We start from the raw sequence: 18,427 nt of genomic DNA, 5'->3' as shown, positions 1-18,427 counted from the left end.
TCAGTAATTGTTATACACACTTTAATGTTATTTACTTTAAGAGAAACATGGCTGGGTGTGACACTTGGAATATAAGCTGTGTTTTTCCACATATAGCTTTCTGTGAAATATTCTACACAGCAGCTATCGTGTGTGTGTTCTTCCCTAAGTGATCATTTTGAATGGCTAGTAGTTTAGCAGTTATTGATGGGTTGCTTTCGTGTCTAAAAATAGAGAGATGTGTGGATCCTTGTACACAGCGGGTATTCAAGTAATAATGAAAGTGATTGATGATAAAAAGCTTTCTTTCTACTCTTCTGTCATCAACAACCTATTGGGATCAAGAGAACACAGGGACAGAAATAAATCTTCCTTGAGTTGTTCTAAACAGTGAACTGATGGGATATTTCTTTGATCTCATTCAGTCGAAATTGATTAATTCTGTTAATTACTCTGTTTGAACTGAGTTAGCAGGAATTTTCTGAGCGTTGCAGCATCCTTGACAGTTTGTCTTCTTGCATGCCAAACAAGTAAACTTACTAAACAATTTGAAAGGAGGTGGTGTCAGTGTAGTGTTTGCTGACTAAGATTGATGCTGACTATCAGTGATAAATATCCGTAGAAGTGATCAGATGTAATTTGTTTCTGTACTTGGATTTTTCGCTGAAACTGTCATTGGTTAAAATGCATAAACAGTCCTTGGAGCAGGAACTCATGTCGTCCTCTGCCAAGTGAATACATAATCACTAACTAGGAGTATTTGCTCCCTTCCTCCCTCTGTGCTTTTCCCACCTCATGAATCCTGGATTCTACAGGAAGAACTGGGATTACATCAGAGTTCTTTAATGCCTGCTGGATTATGGGATTGTTATAAATCTGAGGAGGTCACAGAATCACAGAATTACAGAATCACAGAATGTAAGGGATTGGCAGGGATCTCAAAAGATCATCTGAATCTCATGCCGTCTCCTTATTACCCTGATACCTGCTGAGTAGGTTCTGATTAACATTGATGGGGGGGGACTAATCTCCTACCCGGAGTATGTTTTTTTCAGTAAACAGATTGAATCTTGCAAGCTAGAGGAGACACTTTGGGTGCTTGGGACTGTACAAATAGGCTGACGTACACAACCTGAGGAGATGGCTGCTTAAGGTTTGTCACCCATCCTGAGATCCGTCTTTGTTCTAACTAGCCTTCAGTCAAAAATGAATTCAATTTATTATACTAAAATGTGAAGATTTAAAAAAACAAAACCACAACAAACAGTGACTGTTTCTGGAGAGAGGTATGAGAAGTGAAACAATAAAACATGTTGTAGCTACATCTCATTCTAGTTAGGCTTCAAAGTGATTTGTCTTTCCATCTAGCTAGTAGGCACTTACGCCAAAATAATTTCCAGGATAATTGTTGCAGCTCTCTGGTGCTGGGGTCCAACTGTCTTGCATTCTCCCTGCCACAGGTTAGTCTTCGCTCTGTAAAGATGCCTTTGGAGTGCCTTCCTGTGACAGTGTAGGCTCAGCTGGAAGGCAGCACTTGACTGACTCTGAAGAAACCCTTGATGCAATAGGAAGGCAAAACATCGTGACAAGCTCTGTACTTGCTCTGGGGGGTTAAACAGATCATCTACCTGTTTTCAGTAAAATTCTTTCTGCTGATGGCAAAGGAGGTTAAACGTTCTAAGCATCCATGTGGGTATATTATTATACTATTTATAACACTCAAATTTAGACCTTAATTTGCACAAATATGTGAGAACAACAAATACAGCTCAGTAATATTTCCTAGAGACCAGACACAGTTACAGGACAGCACACTTGAGTGCAGTGTTAGGGAACAGAACTTCTCTAACACCAGTAATGCATTAGGATGGATGATCTCTAACCACCGCTTGCTGGAACTGGGGAAGTCTCAGTGACAGGCTCTCTCCAGGAAGGTGAAAGATGTGGATTTAAATTCCTTTATACAGAAGAAATAATTAGAATCCTTTGTCCCCTTATCCTGAGAGAGTCCTTCGATCATTGCACTATTGCATTAAATCTAGTGCATGTATTTTATTTAGGCTTTAAAAGAAAGTGGTAACTGTCCCTACATTTTACATGAAGTTTGTTCTGCTAGCCTTTCAGAAAAGCCTTCCAAATAAACTCCCCTGAGGAGATAAGTAAGGAAGGCTTATTTTCTGGATCAATTGGGCATAAGAATGCCATTAGTGCTGAGCAGCATGGTGGGAAGTGTATATTTTGTCCAAAAGCAGAAGGCTTGCTAAAGAACACCTGTGGTGAAAAACTGAGTGACACAGAAATTAAAATAAATAGCTTATTTGCGATCACGATTTTGCATATAGGCGCTTCTGTCCAAATCAGATGCCATGTCGGTCTCCTGAACAATGATATGGAAAAGCCCAAAGTAGCTGACATAAAGGTAACTCAAGAACTGGAGGCAGCACAGACATGTCGTGGATGTACTGGACTTGAGCCAGTTTGCCATTCTGATAGGCTGAAGTTCCTAGTCGGAGTGCACTGCTAAGACCATACCTGCCCTACCTTCAGGAGCTGGCAAGGTTTCTGTGTTATGCTGCACGATCTTACGCATGCAGCAGCTTGCTCCTAATTCCCAGATGGCTCCCAGGGTTCTGTTGAGATGGACAGGTATATCCAAAGTCCCTCACATCCAGATTACACGTATTTCTGTAGATTTCCTGGCAGGATGCAGGACCTGTGACCCTGTAAATTACAAATAGGGGATATTTTTCCCACAAGTCTACTTTACTAGTTACAACATTGTGATCATAGCTGACTTTCTGAAATATTCTAGGCAACTTTTACGAGTAAGAAAAGTCCCTGTAAAATAAAGAAATTGCCAATGAGTCCCCAAGATCTGGCACAAATGTCCAGCCTGAGGCTTCCTTACTCATCACTTTTGTTGTATTTCTTCCATTAAGATATTCTTCCTGGAAAATGCCTTATAGTAAATTTTTTCAAGTAGCAATCTCCTTAATAGCTGAAGTTGTTATAAGATAGAATATGAAAAGCTAGGAAAGCAATAATTTCAGGAATTTCTTTCTTTATGGCTTTTCTACTAACTTTCCATGGCACATATGCTTTTAAAATCGTTATACTCCCATTTTTAACAAATAAATTCACAGAAAGGTTGTGTAACTTGTTACAAGAGGTCACTTGTGTTATATCTATTACCAATATAAATAATTTAGAAAAATATTTTTTATTAAATGATACCTTTTACTCTAGCATAATTAATTTTTTACAGTCTTACTTTGCCCATTCATGTGATAGGGCAAGTGATCTTCTCAGGCAAGTGATTCTAATAATGTTAAGATGTTGAACATTTTAGAAACAGAACAACATTCATGTCCAGGCTGCTGAAATGTCATGGAAATTTCATAATATTAACTTTAGCTGTTTTATGTGAAGGAGACATATAAAGTAACTTTCTCATCAGTCACAGTCTGATTCTGGTTCTATTTGGTGCCTGGGGTATTTACATCTAGGGTGTATTTGTATTTGCTACGCAAAGAGGAAAATGTGGGTCAATCTTCCTCTATATTTTGTACCTGCGTTTTCATTGGAGCTGCAGGCCAGCTTTTAATGTTCCCTCTAACAACTGAAAATAAACCAGAGAATTGTACAAAACAGCGGATCAGTTTCCTTGCATGCTCAACATCAGTGGCATAACACAACTGAAAGACCCTATTTGTAAAGATAAATTTGCAGATACTTTAAAGCTGAAAGGATGAGGAAGAACCTTGTCTTCCTGCCAACACAGTCCATAGCTGCTAACCCAAGATTAAACCACCAAGCCCAGAATTTAAAGGTCTACGCTTTAAAGAAAATAGAGGGAAGAGTGTTCAAGGATGGAAGCACTGAGCGATGGCAATGCACCATTGATCTGAGTGGCAGCAGTTTACGACTCTTGCTGTCCAAGCACCTCAGGAAAACTGGGCGCTGTTCACCCATCTGCATGGTGCTGGTGGCACCTTTATCATGGCAGAAAGATCTGGTCACAGGAAAGGGCAAGTGATCCTTTGTGGATAAACCTATGAAGTTGTGATGCCCTGATTTTCAAAGTCAGACTATTAATGTGATATGAAATTACCTCTTCACCTCTGTTTAGGTGCTTAAGTGGGAACCTGGGAGATACTTTTTTTTGCTCAGTGATTTAAAAGCTGAAACTCTATGCCTCTTTAAATTAACTAACCATTACTTATAACTGCCATATTTTGACATTAGCACTAGCACACAGAGTAGTTTCATGCTGTGATTTGTGAGCTCTGTGCCTGGCATGGGGGAAGAAGAAAATGACAAAATAATTGAGAAAAGATAAAATAAGAGGTCTATCCATAGAACAAGCTCTTGAATTAAAAATTGAAACAAACAAACAAAAAACTAGCAAATGCTGTCTTTCTATAAAAAAATCTGTATCTCCATGTATCTGAACACACAGAGGCTGCCAGAAAACAGAGCCTCTTCTGCACATTTGAAAATAATTCATAAATTTAATTGCACTTTCTCTTATGGCTACTGCCACGTACAGTAAGTCTGGTGGTTTTAAAACACAGATGATACTTAATGTTCTCCTTTTTCATCTCCTCATTTGTTTTCTTTATTTCTACTAGCAAGTTTTTTCATTGTCCCTGCATACCTATTTAGTATAGCCTGGGCTCTTCTCTTCTCTTCTCTTCTCTTCTCTTCTCTTCTCTTCTCTTCTCTTCTCTTCTCTTCTCTTCTCTTCTCTTCTCTTCTCTTCTCTTCTCTTCTCTTCTCTTCTCTTCTCTTCTCTCCTCTTCTCTTCTCTCCTCTTCTCTTCTCTCCTCTTCTCTCTCTCCTCTCCTCTCCTCTCCTCTCCTCTCCTCTCCTCTCCTCTCCTCTCCTCTCCTCTCCTCTCCTCTCCTCTCCTCTCCTCTCCTCTCCTCTCCTCTCCTCTCCTCTCCTCTCCTCTCCTCTCCTCTCCTCTCCTCTCCTCTCCTCTCCTCTCCTCTCCTCTCCTCTCCTCTCCTCTCCTCTCCTCTCCTCTCCTCTCCTCTCCTCTCCTCTCCTCTCCTCTCCTCTCCTCTCCTCTCCTCTCCTCTCCTCTCCTCTCCTCTCCTCTCCTCTCCTCTCCTCTCCTCTCCTCTCCCCTCCCCTCCCCTCCCCTCCCCTCCCCTCCCCTCCCCTCCCCTCCCCTCCCCTCCCCTCCCCTCCCCTCCCCTCCCCTCCCCTCCCCTCCCCTCCCCTCTAAAACAACTTCCCACTTGCTTCACGTGGATAAATAGATAAGAATTACTAGTGATGGAAAGAATTAGAACCTAATTAAAACTGACAGCTGAGTTGTATGAAAATAGCTCGGTACATGTAAACATTTTTCTAGTAATTGATGAGGTGAGAAACAATGGCTTTTCTGCTGAAGAAATAATTCATCACACCATAAGACAGACACCCATGGTAGATGTAATATGTTGCTAGTGAGGTAAAACTCATTAATACATATTCTGGTTGTACTGCGTATACTTAATTAATTTAAAAATGTGAATTAAAAGTGATGACGTTTTTAAGTGGGATTCCTTAAGGCTTTTGCCATTTTCAGAGGCAGAGGATAGCTGAGTATCACTGAACTGCGGGTGTCTCCTGCCTCTTGCCTTCTCTCTGCCCTCCTAATGCTGGTGGTGGGCTGGGATGCTGTGGTCTCAGCAAGGTCACTGGGAGCAGTCCGGTGTCCTCACCGCCTGAGAAGCACACACTCTGTCTCCTCGTTTGCTCACAGGGAAAGCAGGCTGTATGCCATTAGTTTCTCGTTTAGTGTAAATTCCTATAGCAGGCTATGACTAATGGTTTAATGGCAGAACATGGCATGGCTTTAATGTCATAATTATCCATAAAGAACTGACAGAGATCTTTGAATGTCTCCAAAGAAGTCAAGAGACAAGACATTTATAAGTGCTGCTGAATAAGTAAAATAAGCCTTAAAATTAACTTATTAAATAAGACCAGTAGTATCTGTGCTGAGCTCTGTTGTAATGAAACTTAGCAGTAGCAAAGATTTATCCTTAAATTTAACCGGGTGTGTGGTGTGGCTGATTCTGAAGAGGGGCAGAGGTTTCCTGCTCTCGTGTCACAAGGATGTATCATTTTCTTTGGAGTGGCAGATGCCGTGTCCATAGCAAGGCCTGAAACCCAGAGCAATAGTCTGTCCGATCAAACGCATGGGTCACCCTGTGGCGAGTTAAATAGGTGCCCATGTGAATAGCCTGTTGAAGTCAGTGAGGGAAATGCCCTCACTGGAACCCTCGCCGTAACAATCCCTTGGGAATGTAGAAGTCCTCAGCAACTAAAAGAGGCTGGAAGCTGTTGTGTCTCCTATTCCGAAGCTGGTTAAAGGACAGGAGTGTTTCTTGCACCCAGAGGTAGGGGCTTAGCAGCAGCCCCTTGTCCGGGCACAAAGCAAGTGTTCTTCATGGCCTGCCAGGGAGGGGATGGCTCCTGCACTTGGAAAGAGGAAAGTGTTAGTGACAGATAAAGGTACTTTTTATGTACACTTTTTAGATTGGTCTTTCTAGGGTGATATTTTCCTGGAATAACTACTTCCTTACAAGTATGCTCTTGCTCTATCAAAGCTATGGTTAGATCATTTACAGGTGTTAGGTGTATGGATCTGTGACTGCTAGGCTTATCGTGCAGCTTTGACTTCCTCCACGTGCTGCATGCCTGCCTCTCTCGGCTGAGCCTATTTTTCAAAAGGCTGAGCAGCTTCCAGCAGCCCTGTCTGCGAGTAACGTGGCCTTCCCAAACTCTTGCCAATACATTGTTAGACAGCATTTGATGGTCCTGTACTTTGTGAGTCTTTCTCTTGTTAGCATGAAATACACAAACCTGCACATGCTTAGTCTTAGGAACATTTTTTTGTCCAGATAAATGTATTTGGCTCAGCAGCAAACCCATTTGCTTACAAGATTGGAGCTCTGTATTGTAGCACCTTTTATTACTTAATCTTGTCATTGTTGGTTGGTGGTATGTTTTGTCAGTGATATGCTGCAGTGTGTTTGTTTAGTAAAGCTGGATGCATCAAACCGGTAGAATGTCAGTTCCAAATCTGAGGGCAAAACAGTCACGCACAATATTCAAACAATGTGTGGTATACTTTGCAATAAAAATCTGGGAGGGCACGACTCCACAGAATAAATGCTGGGTATATATAAGGCCTCCAGAAAATAGGAGTTGCTATACCCAATGTTTTTTGTTGTACACCACAAAGAGAATAACTGGTTTTCTTGCTGGATTTGAAGATGCCTGTCATTAGAGGTCCCTACCATATGCGGAGTGCTTACACCTGTAGGAGAAGTGAGAAAGCACAGATCAAGTTCACTTTAAGTAAGCAGTAAGCTCCAGCTGGGGTTTACATCTGGGATCACAGTAAGTGGAAAATATCAGCAAACTAAATGTAGATATTGGAGACATTTACTAGGTAATTAATGGAAATAATCACTTTCACAGAGACAGCTCTTTAGTTATTCAAGTTAAGGTACCAATTCAGTCATTCCTATAGTGGAACTCAAAATGGTTTCTGCCCCTTTTGGTGGAATGCCTCAATTTAAGGCCTGATCCAAACCCTCCTGAAGCTATTGGGAGGCTTCCCACTGATTTCAAATTGTAGGCAATGTCTGACCCATTTTCAGCTTTTAATAATAATTCCTCCTCTCAAGGAAAACCAAAATCTTATTCCAAATATTTAGATTGCTAAAGAAGATGTGTAGTACTATTTTCCACAACATTTTATAGACACACAGGTCAGCATGAAGGAAAATTTTCATGCCTATTTTCCCATAGGATGTTGGAAGAAATCCTGTGAAATTATTCTTTTCCATGAGATAGGAACAAACTGTGATTATATAGGTTGGTGGTTACGAAATCTTTTGGGAAGAAAGATGGTGATTTTTTTTTTTGTGTAAAAAAGATCCAGGCATGAAAATATTTCCTCTTTAGGAATCCCTTGAGCAATGGAGTATCAGTAGAGTGGAGTGGGCATTTCACTTTTCTTCTGTTGCTCAAGGATTGGGACTTTGCCAGTGAAGGCAACCACATGACTGAAGGTTGACTTGCAAAAGGGTTTGTTGGGTTGGGCCCAGTGGCTCTTGTCACTTGGCAACTGCTTTGTTGGTTCATGGCGATGGGGAGTGATGGGCTCCAGCTCAAACTGAAACAACAGAATTGGCTTCCTACCCAATGCTGCGCTTTGTGGAGATGTGTGGACACACTAGGGAAAACTGGCGTGATTGATGTTGCTGAAATGGAAGTCCTAAGGAACTCAATATTACACTCATTTGTATTATGTCACATTGATATGGAGAAGCATTGAAATAAGTAACTTCTAAAGCATTTGCTGATGGTGGTGCTGATTTGAGCAGGATTATAGCTCATTAAACACCCAAGGCATGACTGTCTTCGGCCATTTTACAGATACAGCCTCGGGCTTTAAATGCTTGTGACCTATACCCGTTCGTTATGATGAGTATTTTTTTAACATGTTTGCAAAGACTTTTTAGAGAGTGATAGTGGGAACAGTTTTTGGATCCTCTTGGTAAATACTCTTCTGTCTTTTAGGCAAGTGCAGATGTTCATCACCTCAATGTGAACAACTGACTCATGGATAACGACACAGGTGATAGATGACCAGGAAATTGGGGAGTTAGCCCGTGGCAAAGATAACAGGAATAATTTCAGACTTCTTAGTGGCAGAAACCACAGGTGAAGCAGCATTTCTGATGTATCTGTCAGACTAAAATGGAAGGAAGCAGGACGCTGGCAGTCCGTGCGACAGGAGAGTAGCTACCACCCCTGACTCCTAGATCCCACCTAGTTAACTCCTTGCAGCAAAACACCGGGCTGCAAAGCACACGGGTTAAACGCCAGGCCAAGCCGGGGAGGACGGAGCCGCCTTGCTCCGCGCCGCTCCCCGGCGAGGGCCGGGGTCTCCCCGCTTGTCCCCCCGCTCCTGCTGCCCTGACATTTCTTCTAGTTCAAAAGTTCACGGGGAGGCTCTGGCGAGGCGGTCGCGTTTGGGGCTGGAGCGGGGACCGCCGACAGGTTCTGTGTGGCCGGCGGGGGTGGCCGGTGTTTTCTCCTCCCTCCCGTCTCCCTCCTCGCTCGTTTCCAGGCGAGACCTTGGTCTCCGCAGGTACCGCTCTGCCTCCCCCTCGCCTCCCCTTCCCCTCAATTTTTTCCCTGCGCCCGTACAGCATCTGCCGCCGCCCAACCGGGCTGTAAGGCTGCCTCCGCGGACAGGCGCGGAGGGGCGCGCACCCCGCGGCGGGCCGGGGGCAGTGGGGAACGGCGCGGCGCTGCACACCCGCCGGTGGAGGGCGCGGAAGGGGTGCGGAGTGGGGGGGTAACCAGCGGCGCGGGTGCCCGCCGCCCCACAAAAGACATCACCAGGCTCGGGCTGCTCCGCACGCCCCGCGCACCGGAGCACGCACGGACACACACACACACACACAGAGACAACACACGCACGGCCACACACACATCGCCACGATGTGCGATGCGCGATGCGCGCCGTGAGGCACCTCGCACGCCCCGGGGCCGGGGGGAGCCGGCGGGATCCGCGCTGCCAGCCCGCCCTCCCCTGCCGCTCCCTCTCCTCCAGACCCATCCATCAGCCTCTTCCTCTCTGTCTGCTCCTTCCTTTCTTTTATTTTTTTAATATTTTTTATATTTTTTAATCTGCTTTAACTATATCTACCCAAGCCCTGAAAAAATGCCTGCCCGTGGAGCGAGGAGAGGGCACCGGGTCGGTAAATGAGAAGTGAGTACGAGCACAATGGCGTGCCTCCCCTCTCCCAGCCTTGCCGATGCTGCATGCGCCCCTTCTTCCTCCACTCCCGGACGCGGGGGGACCCCGGGATGCTCCCCGCGCCGCGGCGGCCCGGGTCCCCTTTGTACCTTGCCTGGCTGCCTCCCCTGCCTTCCCTTCCTGGCCCCGCTCCGCGCCGCGCCCCAGCCCCGCCGGCGGCCGCCTCGCCCCCGCGCCGCTCCCCGACGCGGAGCATCCCCGCCGGCAGCGGCTCCGGGGCTCACCCGCCGCACCGGGACTGCGCCCTTTGGGGGCGCTGGGCATCCCCCAGCGCATTGCACCGGCCGCGGGGAGGGAGCGGCGGGGCTGGCGGCGGAGCGGCGGTGCCCGGTGCCCGCTCCTTTGTTCGCCACCGGCGGCCGCGGAGGGGTCGGCGCTGCCCCGGGCGGCCGGGCAGCGAGCTCGGCGGGGTCGGCCGGGAGCGCCGCGGCCCCCGGCACCGTCTTTGGAGGCTCGGGGGGTCGCGGGGGCTGCGACGGGAAAGGGAAGGCGGCGGGGAGGGGGGCTTCCCCGGCAAGGTGTGCGGCGCAGGGGGGGCATGCGCGTCCCCCGGGTTGCCCGCGGGGCGGGGGCCGCGGCAGCGGGGTGTCCGGGTCCCCGCTCGGGCCGGGTGGGGGTCTCTCTCTATCCCGGCCCCATTCCCGGCACCGAGGTGGGTGCCTGAGCCCGGCCGTGCCCAGGGGGCGACCCTGCCAATGCCACCGCCAGCCCTGCTGGGGACGTGTCCCACCTCGGCCGTCCCGAGGGAGACTTTCCTCTAGATTTAGATCTGGGCTTTTCCCACCGGTAGCTGGAAGCGGTGTGGTGGCGGTTCAAAATGCACTTGTAATTCAAAACGATTTAAATATAGCTCGTGTGGTCAACTGCTGTGGCCATCTTCCCACGGGAGACCTTTACCTGCACTTGATGTGGCGGATTTTTTTTTAGTGCCCGTGTAGTTGCTGGTAGTCACATGAGTTATCGAGGTACTTGATAACACACTCAGCTGCTCTTTTCGTAACCTGGTGGGTTTTTGTAGCTGTAAATAAAAATCCATGCTCTAACAAATAGGTGACTTTTCCAGTAAGTACACATATGTTTTACTGGTATTTTCTGAAAGGTGTTATTGATCCACAATTAACGCTTTAACACCAGGATGATGAGCAATATATTGTTTTTATGGCTGTGTCTGGGGAGCTCAGAAGTGATCGTGCAACTGTTCTCAAAGACCATTTGTCAGAGCACAGGACAAAATAGGTGAGAAAGCAGAATTTGTATTTTTCTGCTACTTCTGTAATGCTGAGGTAAAACACAGCTGGAAAGCTGCTTAGCAGGGCTTAAGGGATGTAAAGAATTTCTGCACCAAAATACCATCTTATACTAATTTAAAGAAATGTGAGAGTGTAGAGGAAATCTGCATTTTGGAACTGATTGAATATCATAAGGGGACAGATACGTATAGAAAATGCTACGAATGTCCATATGTGTGTAAAATAGATACTGCTACTCAGAGCAGCAAATCTGTTGCAATGTGGCATGGGATTTAACAGAAAGATTCAACAGTTTAAGAATTCCAGTTAGAAGCCACAGAATTTCTGTAATCTCTTGACAAGAAATTAACGAAATCTGAGCGGCACTGTAAAAATTAACTTTCTTTTTCTGTTTTGCCAGTGGCGGCACCTGACTTGCTGGATCCCAAATCGGCCACTCAGAACTCCAAACCAAGATTATCATTTTCCACCAAACCTACTGTGCTCTCCTCACGAGAGGAAAGTGATTCGGCTATTAATGTTATGAAATGGAAGACAGTCTCAACAATTTTTCTGGTTGTAGTCGTGTATTTAATAATTGGAGCAACAGTATTTAAAGCTCTGGAGCAGCCTTATGAGACCTCCCAGAGAACCACCATTGTGATTCAGAAGCAGACGTTTGTTTCTCAGCATTCCTGTGTGAACGCAACAGAGCTTGATGAACTGATTCAGGTAATCCATACCCAGCCCTTGTCACCCTGCCTTAGAGGGACAAATTACATATGGCAGCACTGCTGTGATAAAGGGGAAAAACTTTATTAGCCAAGCTCTGTATTGGCTGAGCTATGTAACAAGTGTTGAGCCCAGAAGTGGAGCAATAGCAATTTCATGCAAAGCCTCATGGTTGAAAAGCTCTTGCTATTTTTAGGTCTAGTAGGCTTGGTAGACAGCCTTTTCACTGAAGCCTCCCATTATGCTAATTAAATGGTTATTCATCAGCAATATATATAATTAATAGTTCACAAAGGAATTGATATATTGATTGTGCCTTACTAGGTCTGTCAATATTTGAAATGCCTAATTCTGAGGAAGAAAATATACCCTCCATTGCCTTAAAGGACTTCTAATTTACAGTGATTGTATCAAGCTAGCTTTCCTTCCAGCTGTATGTTTCTTTTTATTGATTTTGTTTTAAGTACAGGAAAGTACCACGGACTTGCTATTTTGATCTTAAATCTCAGTTTCCTCTGCTTCTTAAAGACACATCCACAAGTGACGTACATTGGTGTGCTCCAACTAACGTGACATAACCCTTGCAGGTCATCTGCCTCAGAACCATAGGAAATATTTATTTGCGGTAGCACAGAACTAGATAGGTAGTTTCTATCTCCATGTGTCCTGACTAGGCATGCCTGAGGAGGAGCTGTTGATACTAATTCTGATGCTGTGTAATAACTATGTTTCAGTGGTTTTACCAGCACAATGTGGGGTAGTCTTTCAGAGAAATGTACAAGTGCATTCTGATTAAGACAATCCCTCGTAGCTAGTATAAATATCCCCATGTGAAGTTTTTAGGTCAGATCCTGTACTTGTGAAGCTGAAAATAGAAATTTCGAAGCAATATTATCTTACATCCTCTATGAGATGGTCCTTAAGGCAAAAACTGATGAAATTTGCTCTGGAGTACTTAGATATTTCAGCATTTATGATTCCCTACCCAGAAGCACAGATTGGTAATAAAAACCCACTTCATCAGCATTCAATGCCCATTTGATGTTCTGTGTAAAATAAATGACAGTTTCAGTACACTTATTGGAGCACAGATACCTGTATCAGCATTAGCTCCCATCTTTGCCAGCGATCTTGGCGTGACCAGAAAGCCACAGGTTTGTGAAGCACAGGGAGTGACACAGCCTCCACAGCATGTGGATGAGAGATAGTTGTGGGAAGAGTTTGCTGTGCTGGTTGCTGGGGTAAATGGAAAACTCAATTTCTTCTTGTTCCCTTCTGCTTCTCTGAGATGAAGAACACCACGACATGGAGACAGGAACATGCTATTACACACCTTTTATAGGAAGAGAATTGAGGCATAGGGAGCCTGGTCCTACAACTGCATTTGGGTGCCTTTTTTAATGTAGAATATGTGATAACAAATCACATCGAATTGTTTAAGGGTTGAGAATTAAGCGACTTGCCCAAAGTAAAATAAGAAAACAGTGGTGAAATAGAGTCTTATACCAATTTTTCCAAGCCTAGGCTGCTATCTTGACTATGGGCTCATATTTCTTCCCTACTTACCACTTTGTCACAGAAGCTAAATTGCTCAAATACATTTTGTCTTTCTGGGTCTGTCTGATTGCTATTACAATATAATGCAGTGTTTCTTCAGTTTTTGTTGGATGTCTGTATGAATAAAAACGAATAGTGAGGAAAAAGTAAATTATATTTAAGAATTCACTGAAAGCTATAAAACTGAAAATTAATATGTACTAGTGTAGGAGGAAGCTGGAATGATTAGTGTGTGTGAAGAAAATTACAGAGCTTACAGACTGTAATGTCTTCTTTAATCAAGTATTTACCTTGAGTAAAACTATAATGAAATTCATTATAAACTTTTCTTTTTGAACTTTGTGTTCTGGGAATCCAGAAACTAGTTTGGCTCTGGTTCATGCTAGTCATTGCTGAAGGTGCTTATCATGACAGTCTTTTTCAACCTTCAGAACTTCTAATCTGCCATTTAATCCTTTCTCTGAAGCAGGCTTGACTATCCCAAGACTGCTAACCAACAGTACGATGTGCAGCGGCTTAATCAGCTGAGCAAATTAGGGAGACTACTTTGAGAGCACAAATTCAGCTAAAAAAAAAAAATTTAACAAGTGGAATGAAAGTTCCGTTTGCTAGCACCCAGGGGCCATCTAGTTTCCATCATCTTTGCTAAAATCTTCCCTTTGCCACTGAGCTGATTAGAGCACAGGGTTGTGTGCTTCTATAAATACACAGAGGATAGCGAATTTTCCCTTCCTGTCTTTTCTATGCTCATTTTATCTCACCAGTCACCAAGAACCTTCCTGGCACAATAATATATATTGCTGTCAATAAACTCACACACAGCTTTATTCCTTGGTTTCAAATTCCTGAGACTGTGTGGCTCCTCTAGGTGTACTCAGTGATAATGATACTGTTACAGACTTTATATATTTTATATGAAATCATAGGGTAACAGTGAACTGGTCTGCAGCATAGAAAATGTGCAAAGTTAATGGCTACAGCCGAGTAGCCTCAGCTGCCTCAGAAAAACCTGAGTTTTCCTCACACCTTTTCACTTACCACTTCAGTTACTTGTTGCCTCGCTATAATAAAATATACCTGCAAAGCACAACAGCAATGTATGACTTTGAGACCTTCTTCTAGGTACATCATTTTTTTGTCATTTTGTGTTCACTTTTATTTAGTACCACACTTAAAATGTGCAAAAGTCATGCAGAACACATCTGTACACCCAAGAGGCCAGTTTTCCCAGGTAGTTTCAACCCCTTCTGCTGTAGCCCGAAGCCAGATTTAACAACAATATTAAGTGGATCACTGCATGCTGTACACAGCAGTGCTGAGGTGGGCAGTGCACAGCAATCACTGGTGGAATATCCCAGGAGGGAAGCTCGTGAACGTACAAATGCTACCTTGGTGAGTCTAATGAGGATACATCAGACCAGCAAGCTGTGCATGGTCTGATGCTAGACTTTGTTTTTTAAAGTTTTAGTTGGAAAGTCTTGGCAGGATCTCAGTTATTGTCAGTATTGATTTGGTGAAGATTATATATAATATCTAGTACATTATAAAGCTGTAGAAAGGGATATGGCCAGACATTTTGCTACTATTCCTTCTTCTGAAGAAGAACTCTTGACAATTCATCATGGGTGGTGTTTTGGTTTCTCTGTCCATGCCTGCTCTAAACTTGACCCTGCCATACAGTGCAAAGTAACTGCCAGGTGACAGGATAAAAGAGTAAATGTAGTTCAGACTGTGTGGATTTTATGTATATGTGGAAAAATATATAAACCTGCTCTTTATTTACACTAGGGATTTTGTACATTTCGTACGTAACCGATTTTTCTCAACCACTGAGCTTTCTGTTGGCTGAAGCTGATAGAAACCTGGGAGTAATCCAGCTATACACATGCAAATAACAATAAGCATCAAAGAATGAAAAAAATTCTCTAGAGAACTTGTATCTAATTATTTCAGTCTGCTCCTAGCTCTCTTTATAGTGTGTTGACTGTTCCCTATAGCAAGCTTGCCACTAAATATTTTAAAAAATTGGAGACTGTTTCCAAACTCAGATGCACAAAGTATATTGCCAAGTATCTACAAAAATCCGCATTTATGCACCTGTGCATAGTAGCAAATGTAAAGAGACCTTAGGTTCCATTGCTGACGTTCAGGTTGCATCCATGTCCTCCCGCAGTGCTGCGTGGCCATGAAATATATATATATATATATACCTTCATGACATCTCCTGGGGTTAAGAGTTTGTCTCGGGGGACAGGTGAGCCTGACTGAATATGATATCCAACAACTTTGTAAAGTTGTCAGTATTGTTGTTTCATACGCCTCCTTCCCTCTATAGGCTTTCCTATGAAACAACAATGAATTTACTTTCCCCCTACCCAGAGCTCATGTTGCTCCTAGGAGGGAAGGACCAGTATTGCACGTTGTGGGATGTCTTGGCAATGGCAGTCAAATATTTGTCCCCCTGCCAAAGAGAAAGATGAATAAAAGAAACAGAAGAGCTTTTTATGTAAATATCACTTAATTATGTGTTGCTCAGCAGTTATTTGTTTTAGTGCTGACCTTTAAAAACCAAAATGGAAAAAAAAAAATCCTTTTAAACCCCAAGCATCAAATTGTTTAACGCATTATTTTTGCATACAAAAATTGGAAATAAGAGAAATTTCAATTATGTTATTTTAAATATCCAGAGTGTCCCAGCAAGCTGGTGTGAATTATTTTCGCTATATTAACAAGTTAATTCTGAAACTCAGTAAAGAGTTCTCAAGTAAAGGTACACTGAAACTTGAGTTAGTAACAGAATGTACCTAATTTCCAGTTTCTTTAGCAGAAACATCCTTCAAATATATTCTGAAAAGCCTAACAAAGGGAAGGAATAATACCACAGCACAATCAAAACAGTACGATCTTTTAATGTGTTCCAAGTGCTGTTAGTGGTATTTTTTATCTTATAAAGCCTTCATTCTGAAATCTGAGCAAGTTTTCAGGGTGCTGCATCAAGATGTCTCAGCAATAAAGGACTCTTGTAGAGTCCTATGTACAGTCCCTTTCAGGGTATGTGGCTTCTTCTGAAAACTGACAGCCCACAAAAATGTACTTGCATTCAAAACCAACAAAAAAGAGAATTAATGAACCACTGAGATTAGCTGAATTGACCTTGATCTCACAAGTTGGTCTCTTTGTCTTCTGCATGGGCTGTGGTTAAACATGAGAACAGCTCTCCATGCTGGGGTCCACAATCATGCCTCGTGCCCGTTTTCATCTTACATTTGCGTCAGCTGCATTCTCTCTTTTCTTTCCATTCATCTCTTAGACTGTGAATGAGACCAAAATGTGTTTTCCTTTTATCTCCCTTGAGGAAAAATGTGGGTTTTTTTTCTTTCTCTCTTGAGGGAAGCCTGACACAGTTATGAATGACATAGGAGCAGTGTCCCTTTCATCAAACTGGCATCACCACAATGTCATAGTGCCTTTTAATGTGATTAATTTCTTGTAAAAATATTTCATTTTAAAATATTTGTTTTCTGTACCTTCATTTTTATAGTGTAAGGTAGGTACCTATTCTAAGTTGCACTTCCACCAGTAGCTGATTTTATGTCTTATTCATAGGGCTTTTTACCACTTGCATTGTAGCCCAAAGCAAATAATTTTGCTGCATCCTCAGGAATATGTTGCTTTATTTCAGTCAGATAAGCTTCTTGAGCCTCAGCCTCTCTGACTGTGTAGAAAATTGTTAAAATATAGAAATACAAACCCTTCTTTATCTCACAGAGATTAGAAGGTATTTGAGCTTGCTGTATCATTTTTGATAATAAACCACAGAGATGCAAAGATCTTGTTATCAGACAGATCTGAAAATTATTTAAACAAATTTAAAATTCATTAGCTAAGACTACTAGTCTTGTATCAAATTTTATTAATTCTTTGAATCACAACATTTATAGGGATTCTCAGTCTTGTGAGCTGTAGCTTACAGATCCTCTAAGCAGGAACTGTTTGAGGGAATATGAATGCACCAGTTTATACCCTAAATATTCTTAGTCTCTCCCTTTTACAATTCCTTCCAGCCTCCCCCAAAGGAAGAAGTAACGATCCATGTTTGGATCCTAACCTACAAGCAGCAGATGTTTATGCTTTTTAAACGTTAAAGACTGGAGAAGATTGATAGACCAGCATGAAATAAAATGATGCTGCAGCATATTTTATTTATTCATCTGGGGATCCAAAAATACCATTGCATCAGTTTTTTAACGTACTGTCGCTTTTCAAACATGAAGCTTATGAAAAATTGCAAATACCAGTAGCTGAGCTGCCCGTTGGTGGTGTTTTCAAGGCAACATGAAATAAATGGCTTTTAAAGTAGTTTAAACATTAAGTGCAGGAGTTGCAGTTTGTATTGCTACCATATGCATGAGTCTGTCCCTAGTATGGTGTCTGCCCATCAAAGTACTCGAGCTTATGTAGTCCTAAGTATACAGGTAGCCCTAACTGGTACAGTAAGATCCTGTTTCTCATTTCTTCTCTCTGGTCTGTAAGTCTGGCTTTCACCCCAGTATTTCCTTGCTGCTTTGCTCTTGTCAGAAATAAATGTTCAGATGCTGTTCTTGCCTTCCACAGTAAAGTCCACCAAATTCTACCTGTATCCCAGATCAGAGGAATATTTATTACACAAGAGATCTCTGTGGAAGACCTGTGATCATAACCCTACTCAGACCTGTCGCCCACACAGGTACCCACCTGCTGTGGTTGAGTCCACTGACTGAAAGCTGGAAGGGCTGCAAGAAGCCCCTGGGTTTCGTGTGCACTTTGCTTGGGATTGCTCCAGTTCCAGATGTCTTCTTACACCCCGATCCACTCTTCTGGTTTTGCACTTAGTGTCTGGAGGAAGGGATTTTTTTAACAAATTTTCTGTTGCCTGAGTGCGTTCCCTTCACTGACAGGACAATTCCCTTTTCTGTAGTCATTTTCTACATGGCAGTTAAACCAAAAGGAGTTTTTTGAAGCACACAGTCTTTATCCTTCATAAGCACAGGAACAATAGACATTTTTTTGAGAATAATAAATAAATTCTAACTGCCCTTATCAAAGCAGGATG

At 43.2% G+C, this 18,427-nt stretch overlaps 1 protein-coding gene across 3 annotated transcripts in view; it reads left to right on the top strand.

The window, feature by feature from the left end:
* The window catches only part of KCNK2 (potassium two pore domain channel subfamily K member 2), a 112,605-nt gene that overhangs the window by 23,498 nt on the left and 70,680 nt on the right, over nt 1–18,427 (top strand). The window contains exons 1-2 of one of the 3 annotated variants that reach the window (XM_065834395.2): nt 9,352–9,769; nt 11,468–11,778. In XM_065834395.2, coding sequence (XP_065690467.1) covers nt 9,763–9,769; nt 11,468–11,778 — 318 coding nt within the window. In that variant the 5' untranslated portion in view covers nt 9,352–9,762. Of the gene's footprint in view, nt 1–9,351; nt 9,770–10,473; nt 11,054–11,467; nt 11,779–18,427 lie in introns of those variants that run through there. The other 2 variants (XM_065834396.2, XM_071805986.1) reach the window with 2 other exon arrangements.

Source organism: Patagioenas fasciata, chromosome 3, assembly GCF_037038585.1.
Source record: "Patagioenas fasciata isolate bPatFas1 chromosome 3, bPatFas1.hap1, whole genome shotgun sequence".
NCBI lineage: Eukaryota > Metazoa > Chordata > Aves > Columbiformes > Columbidae > Patagioenas > Patagioenas fasciata.
This window is presented reverse-complemented; position numbering and strand designations above follow the sequence as displayed.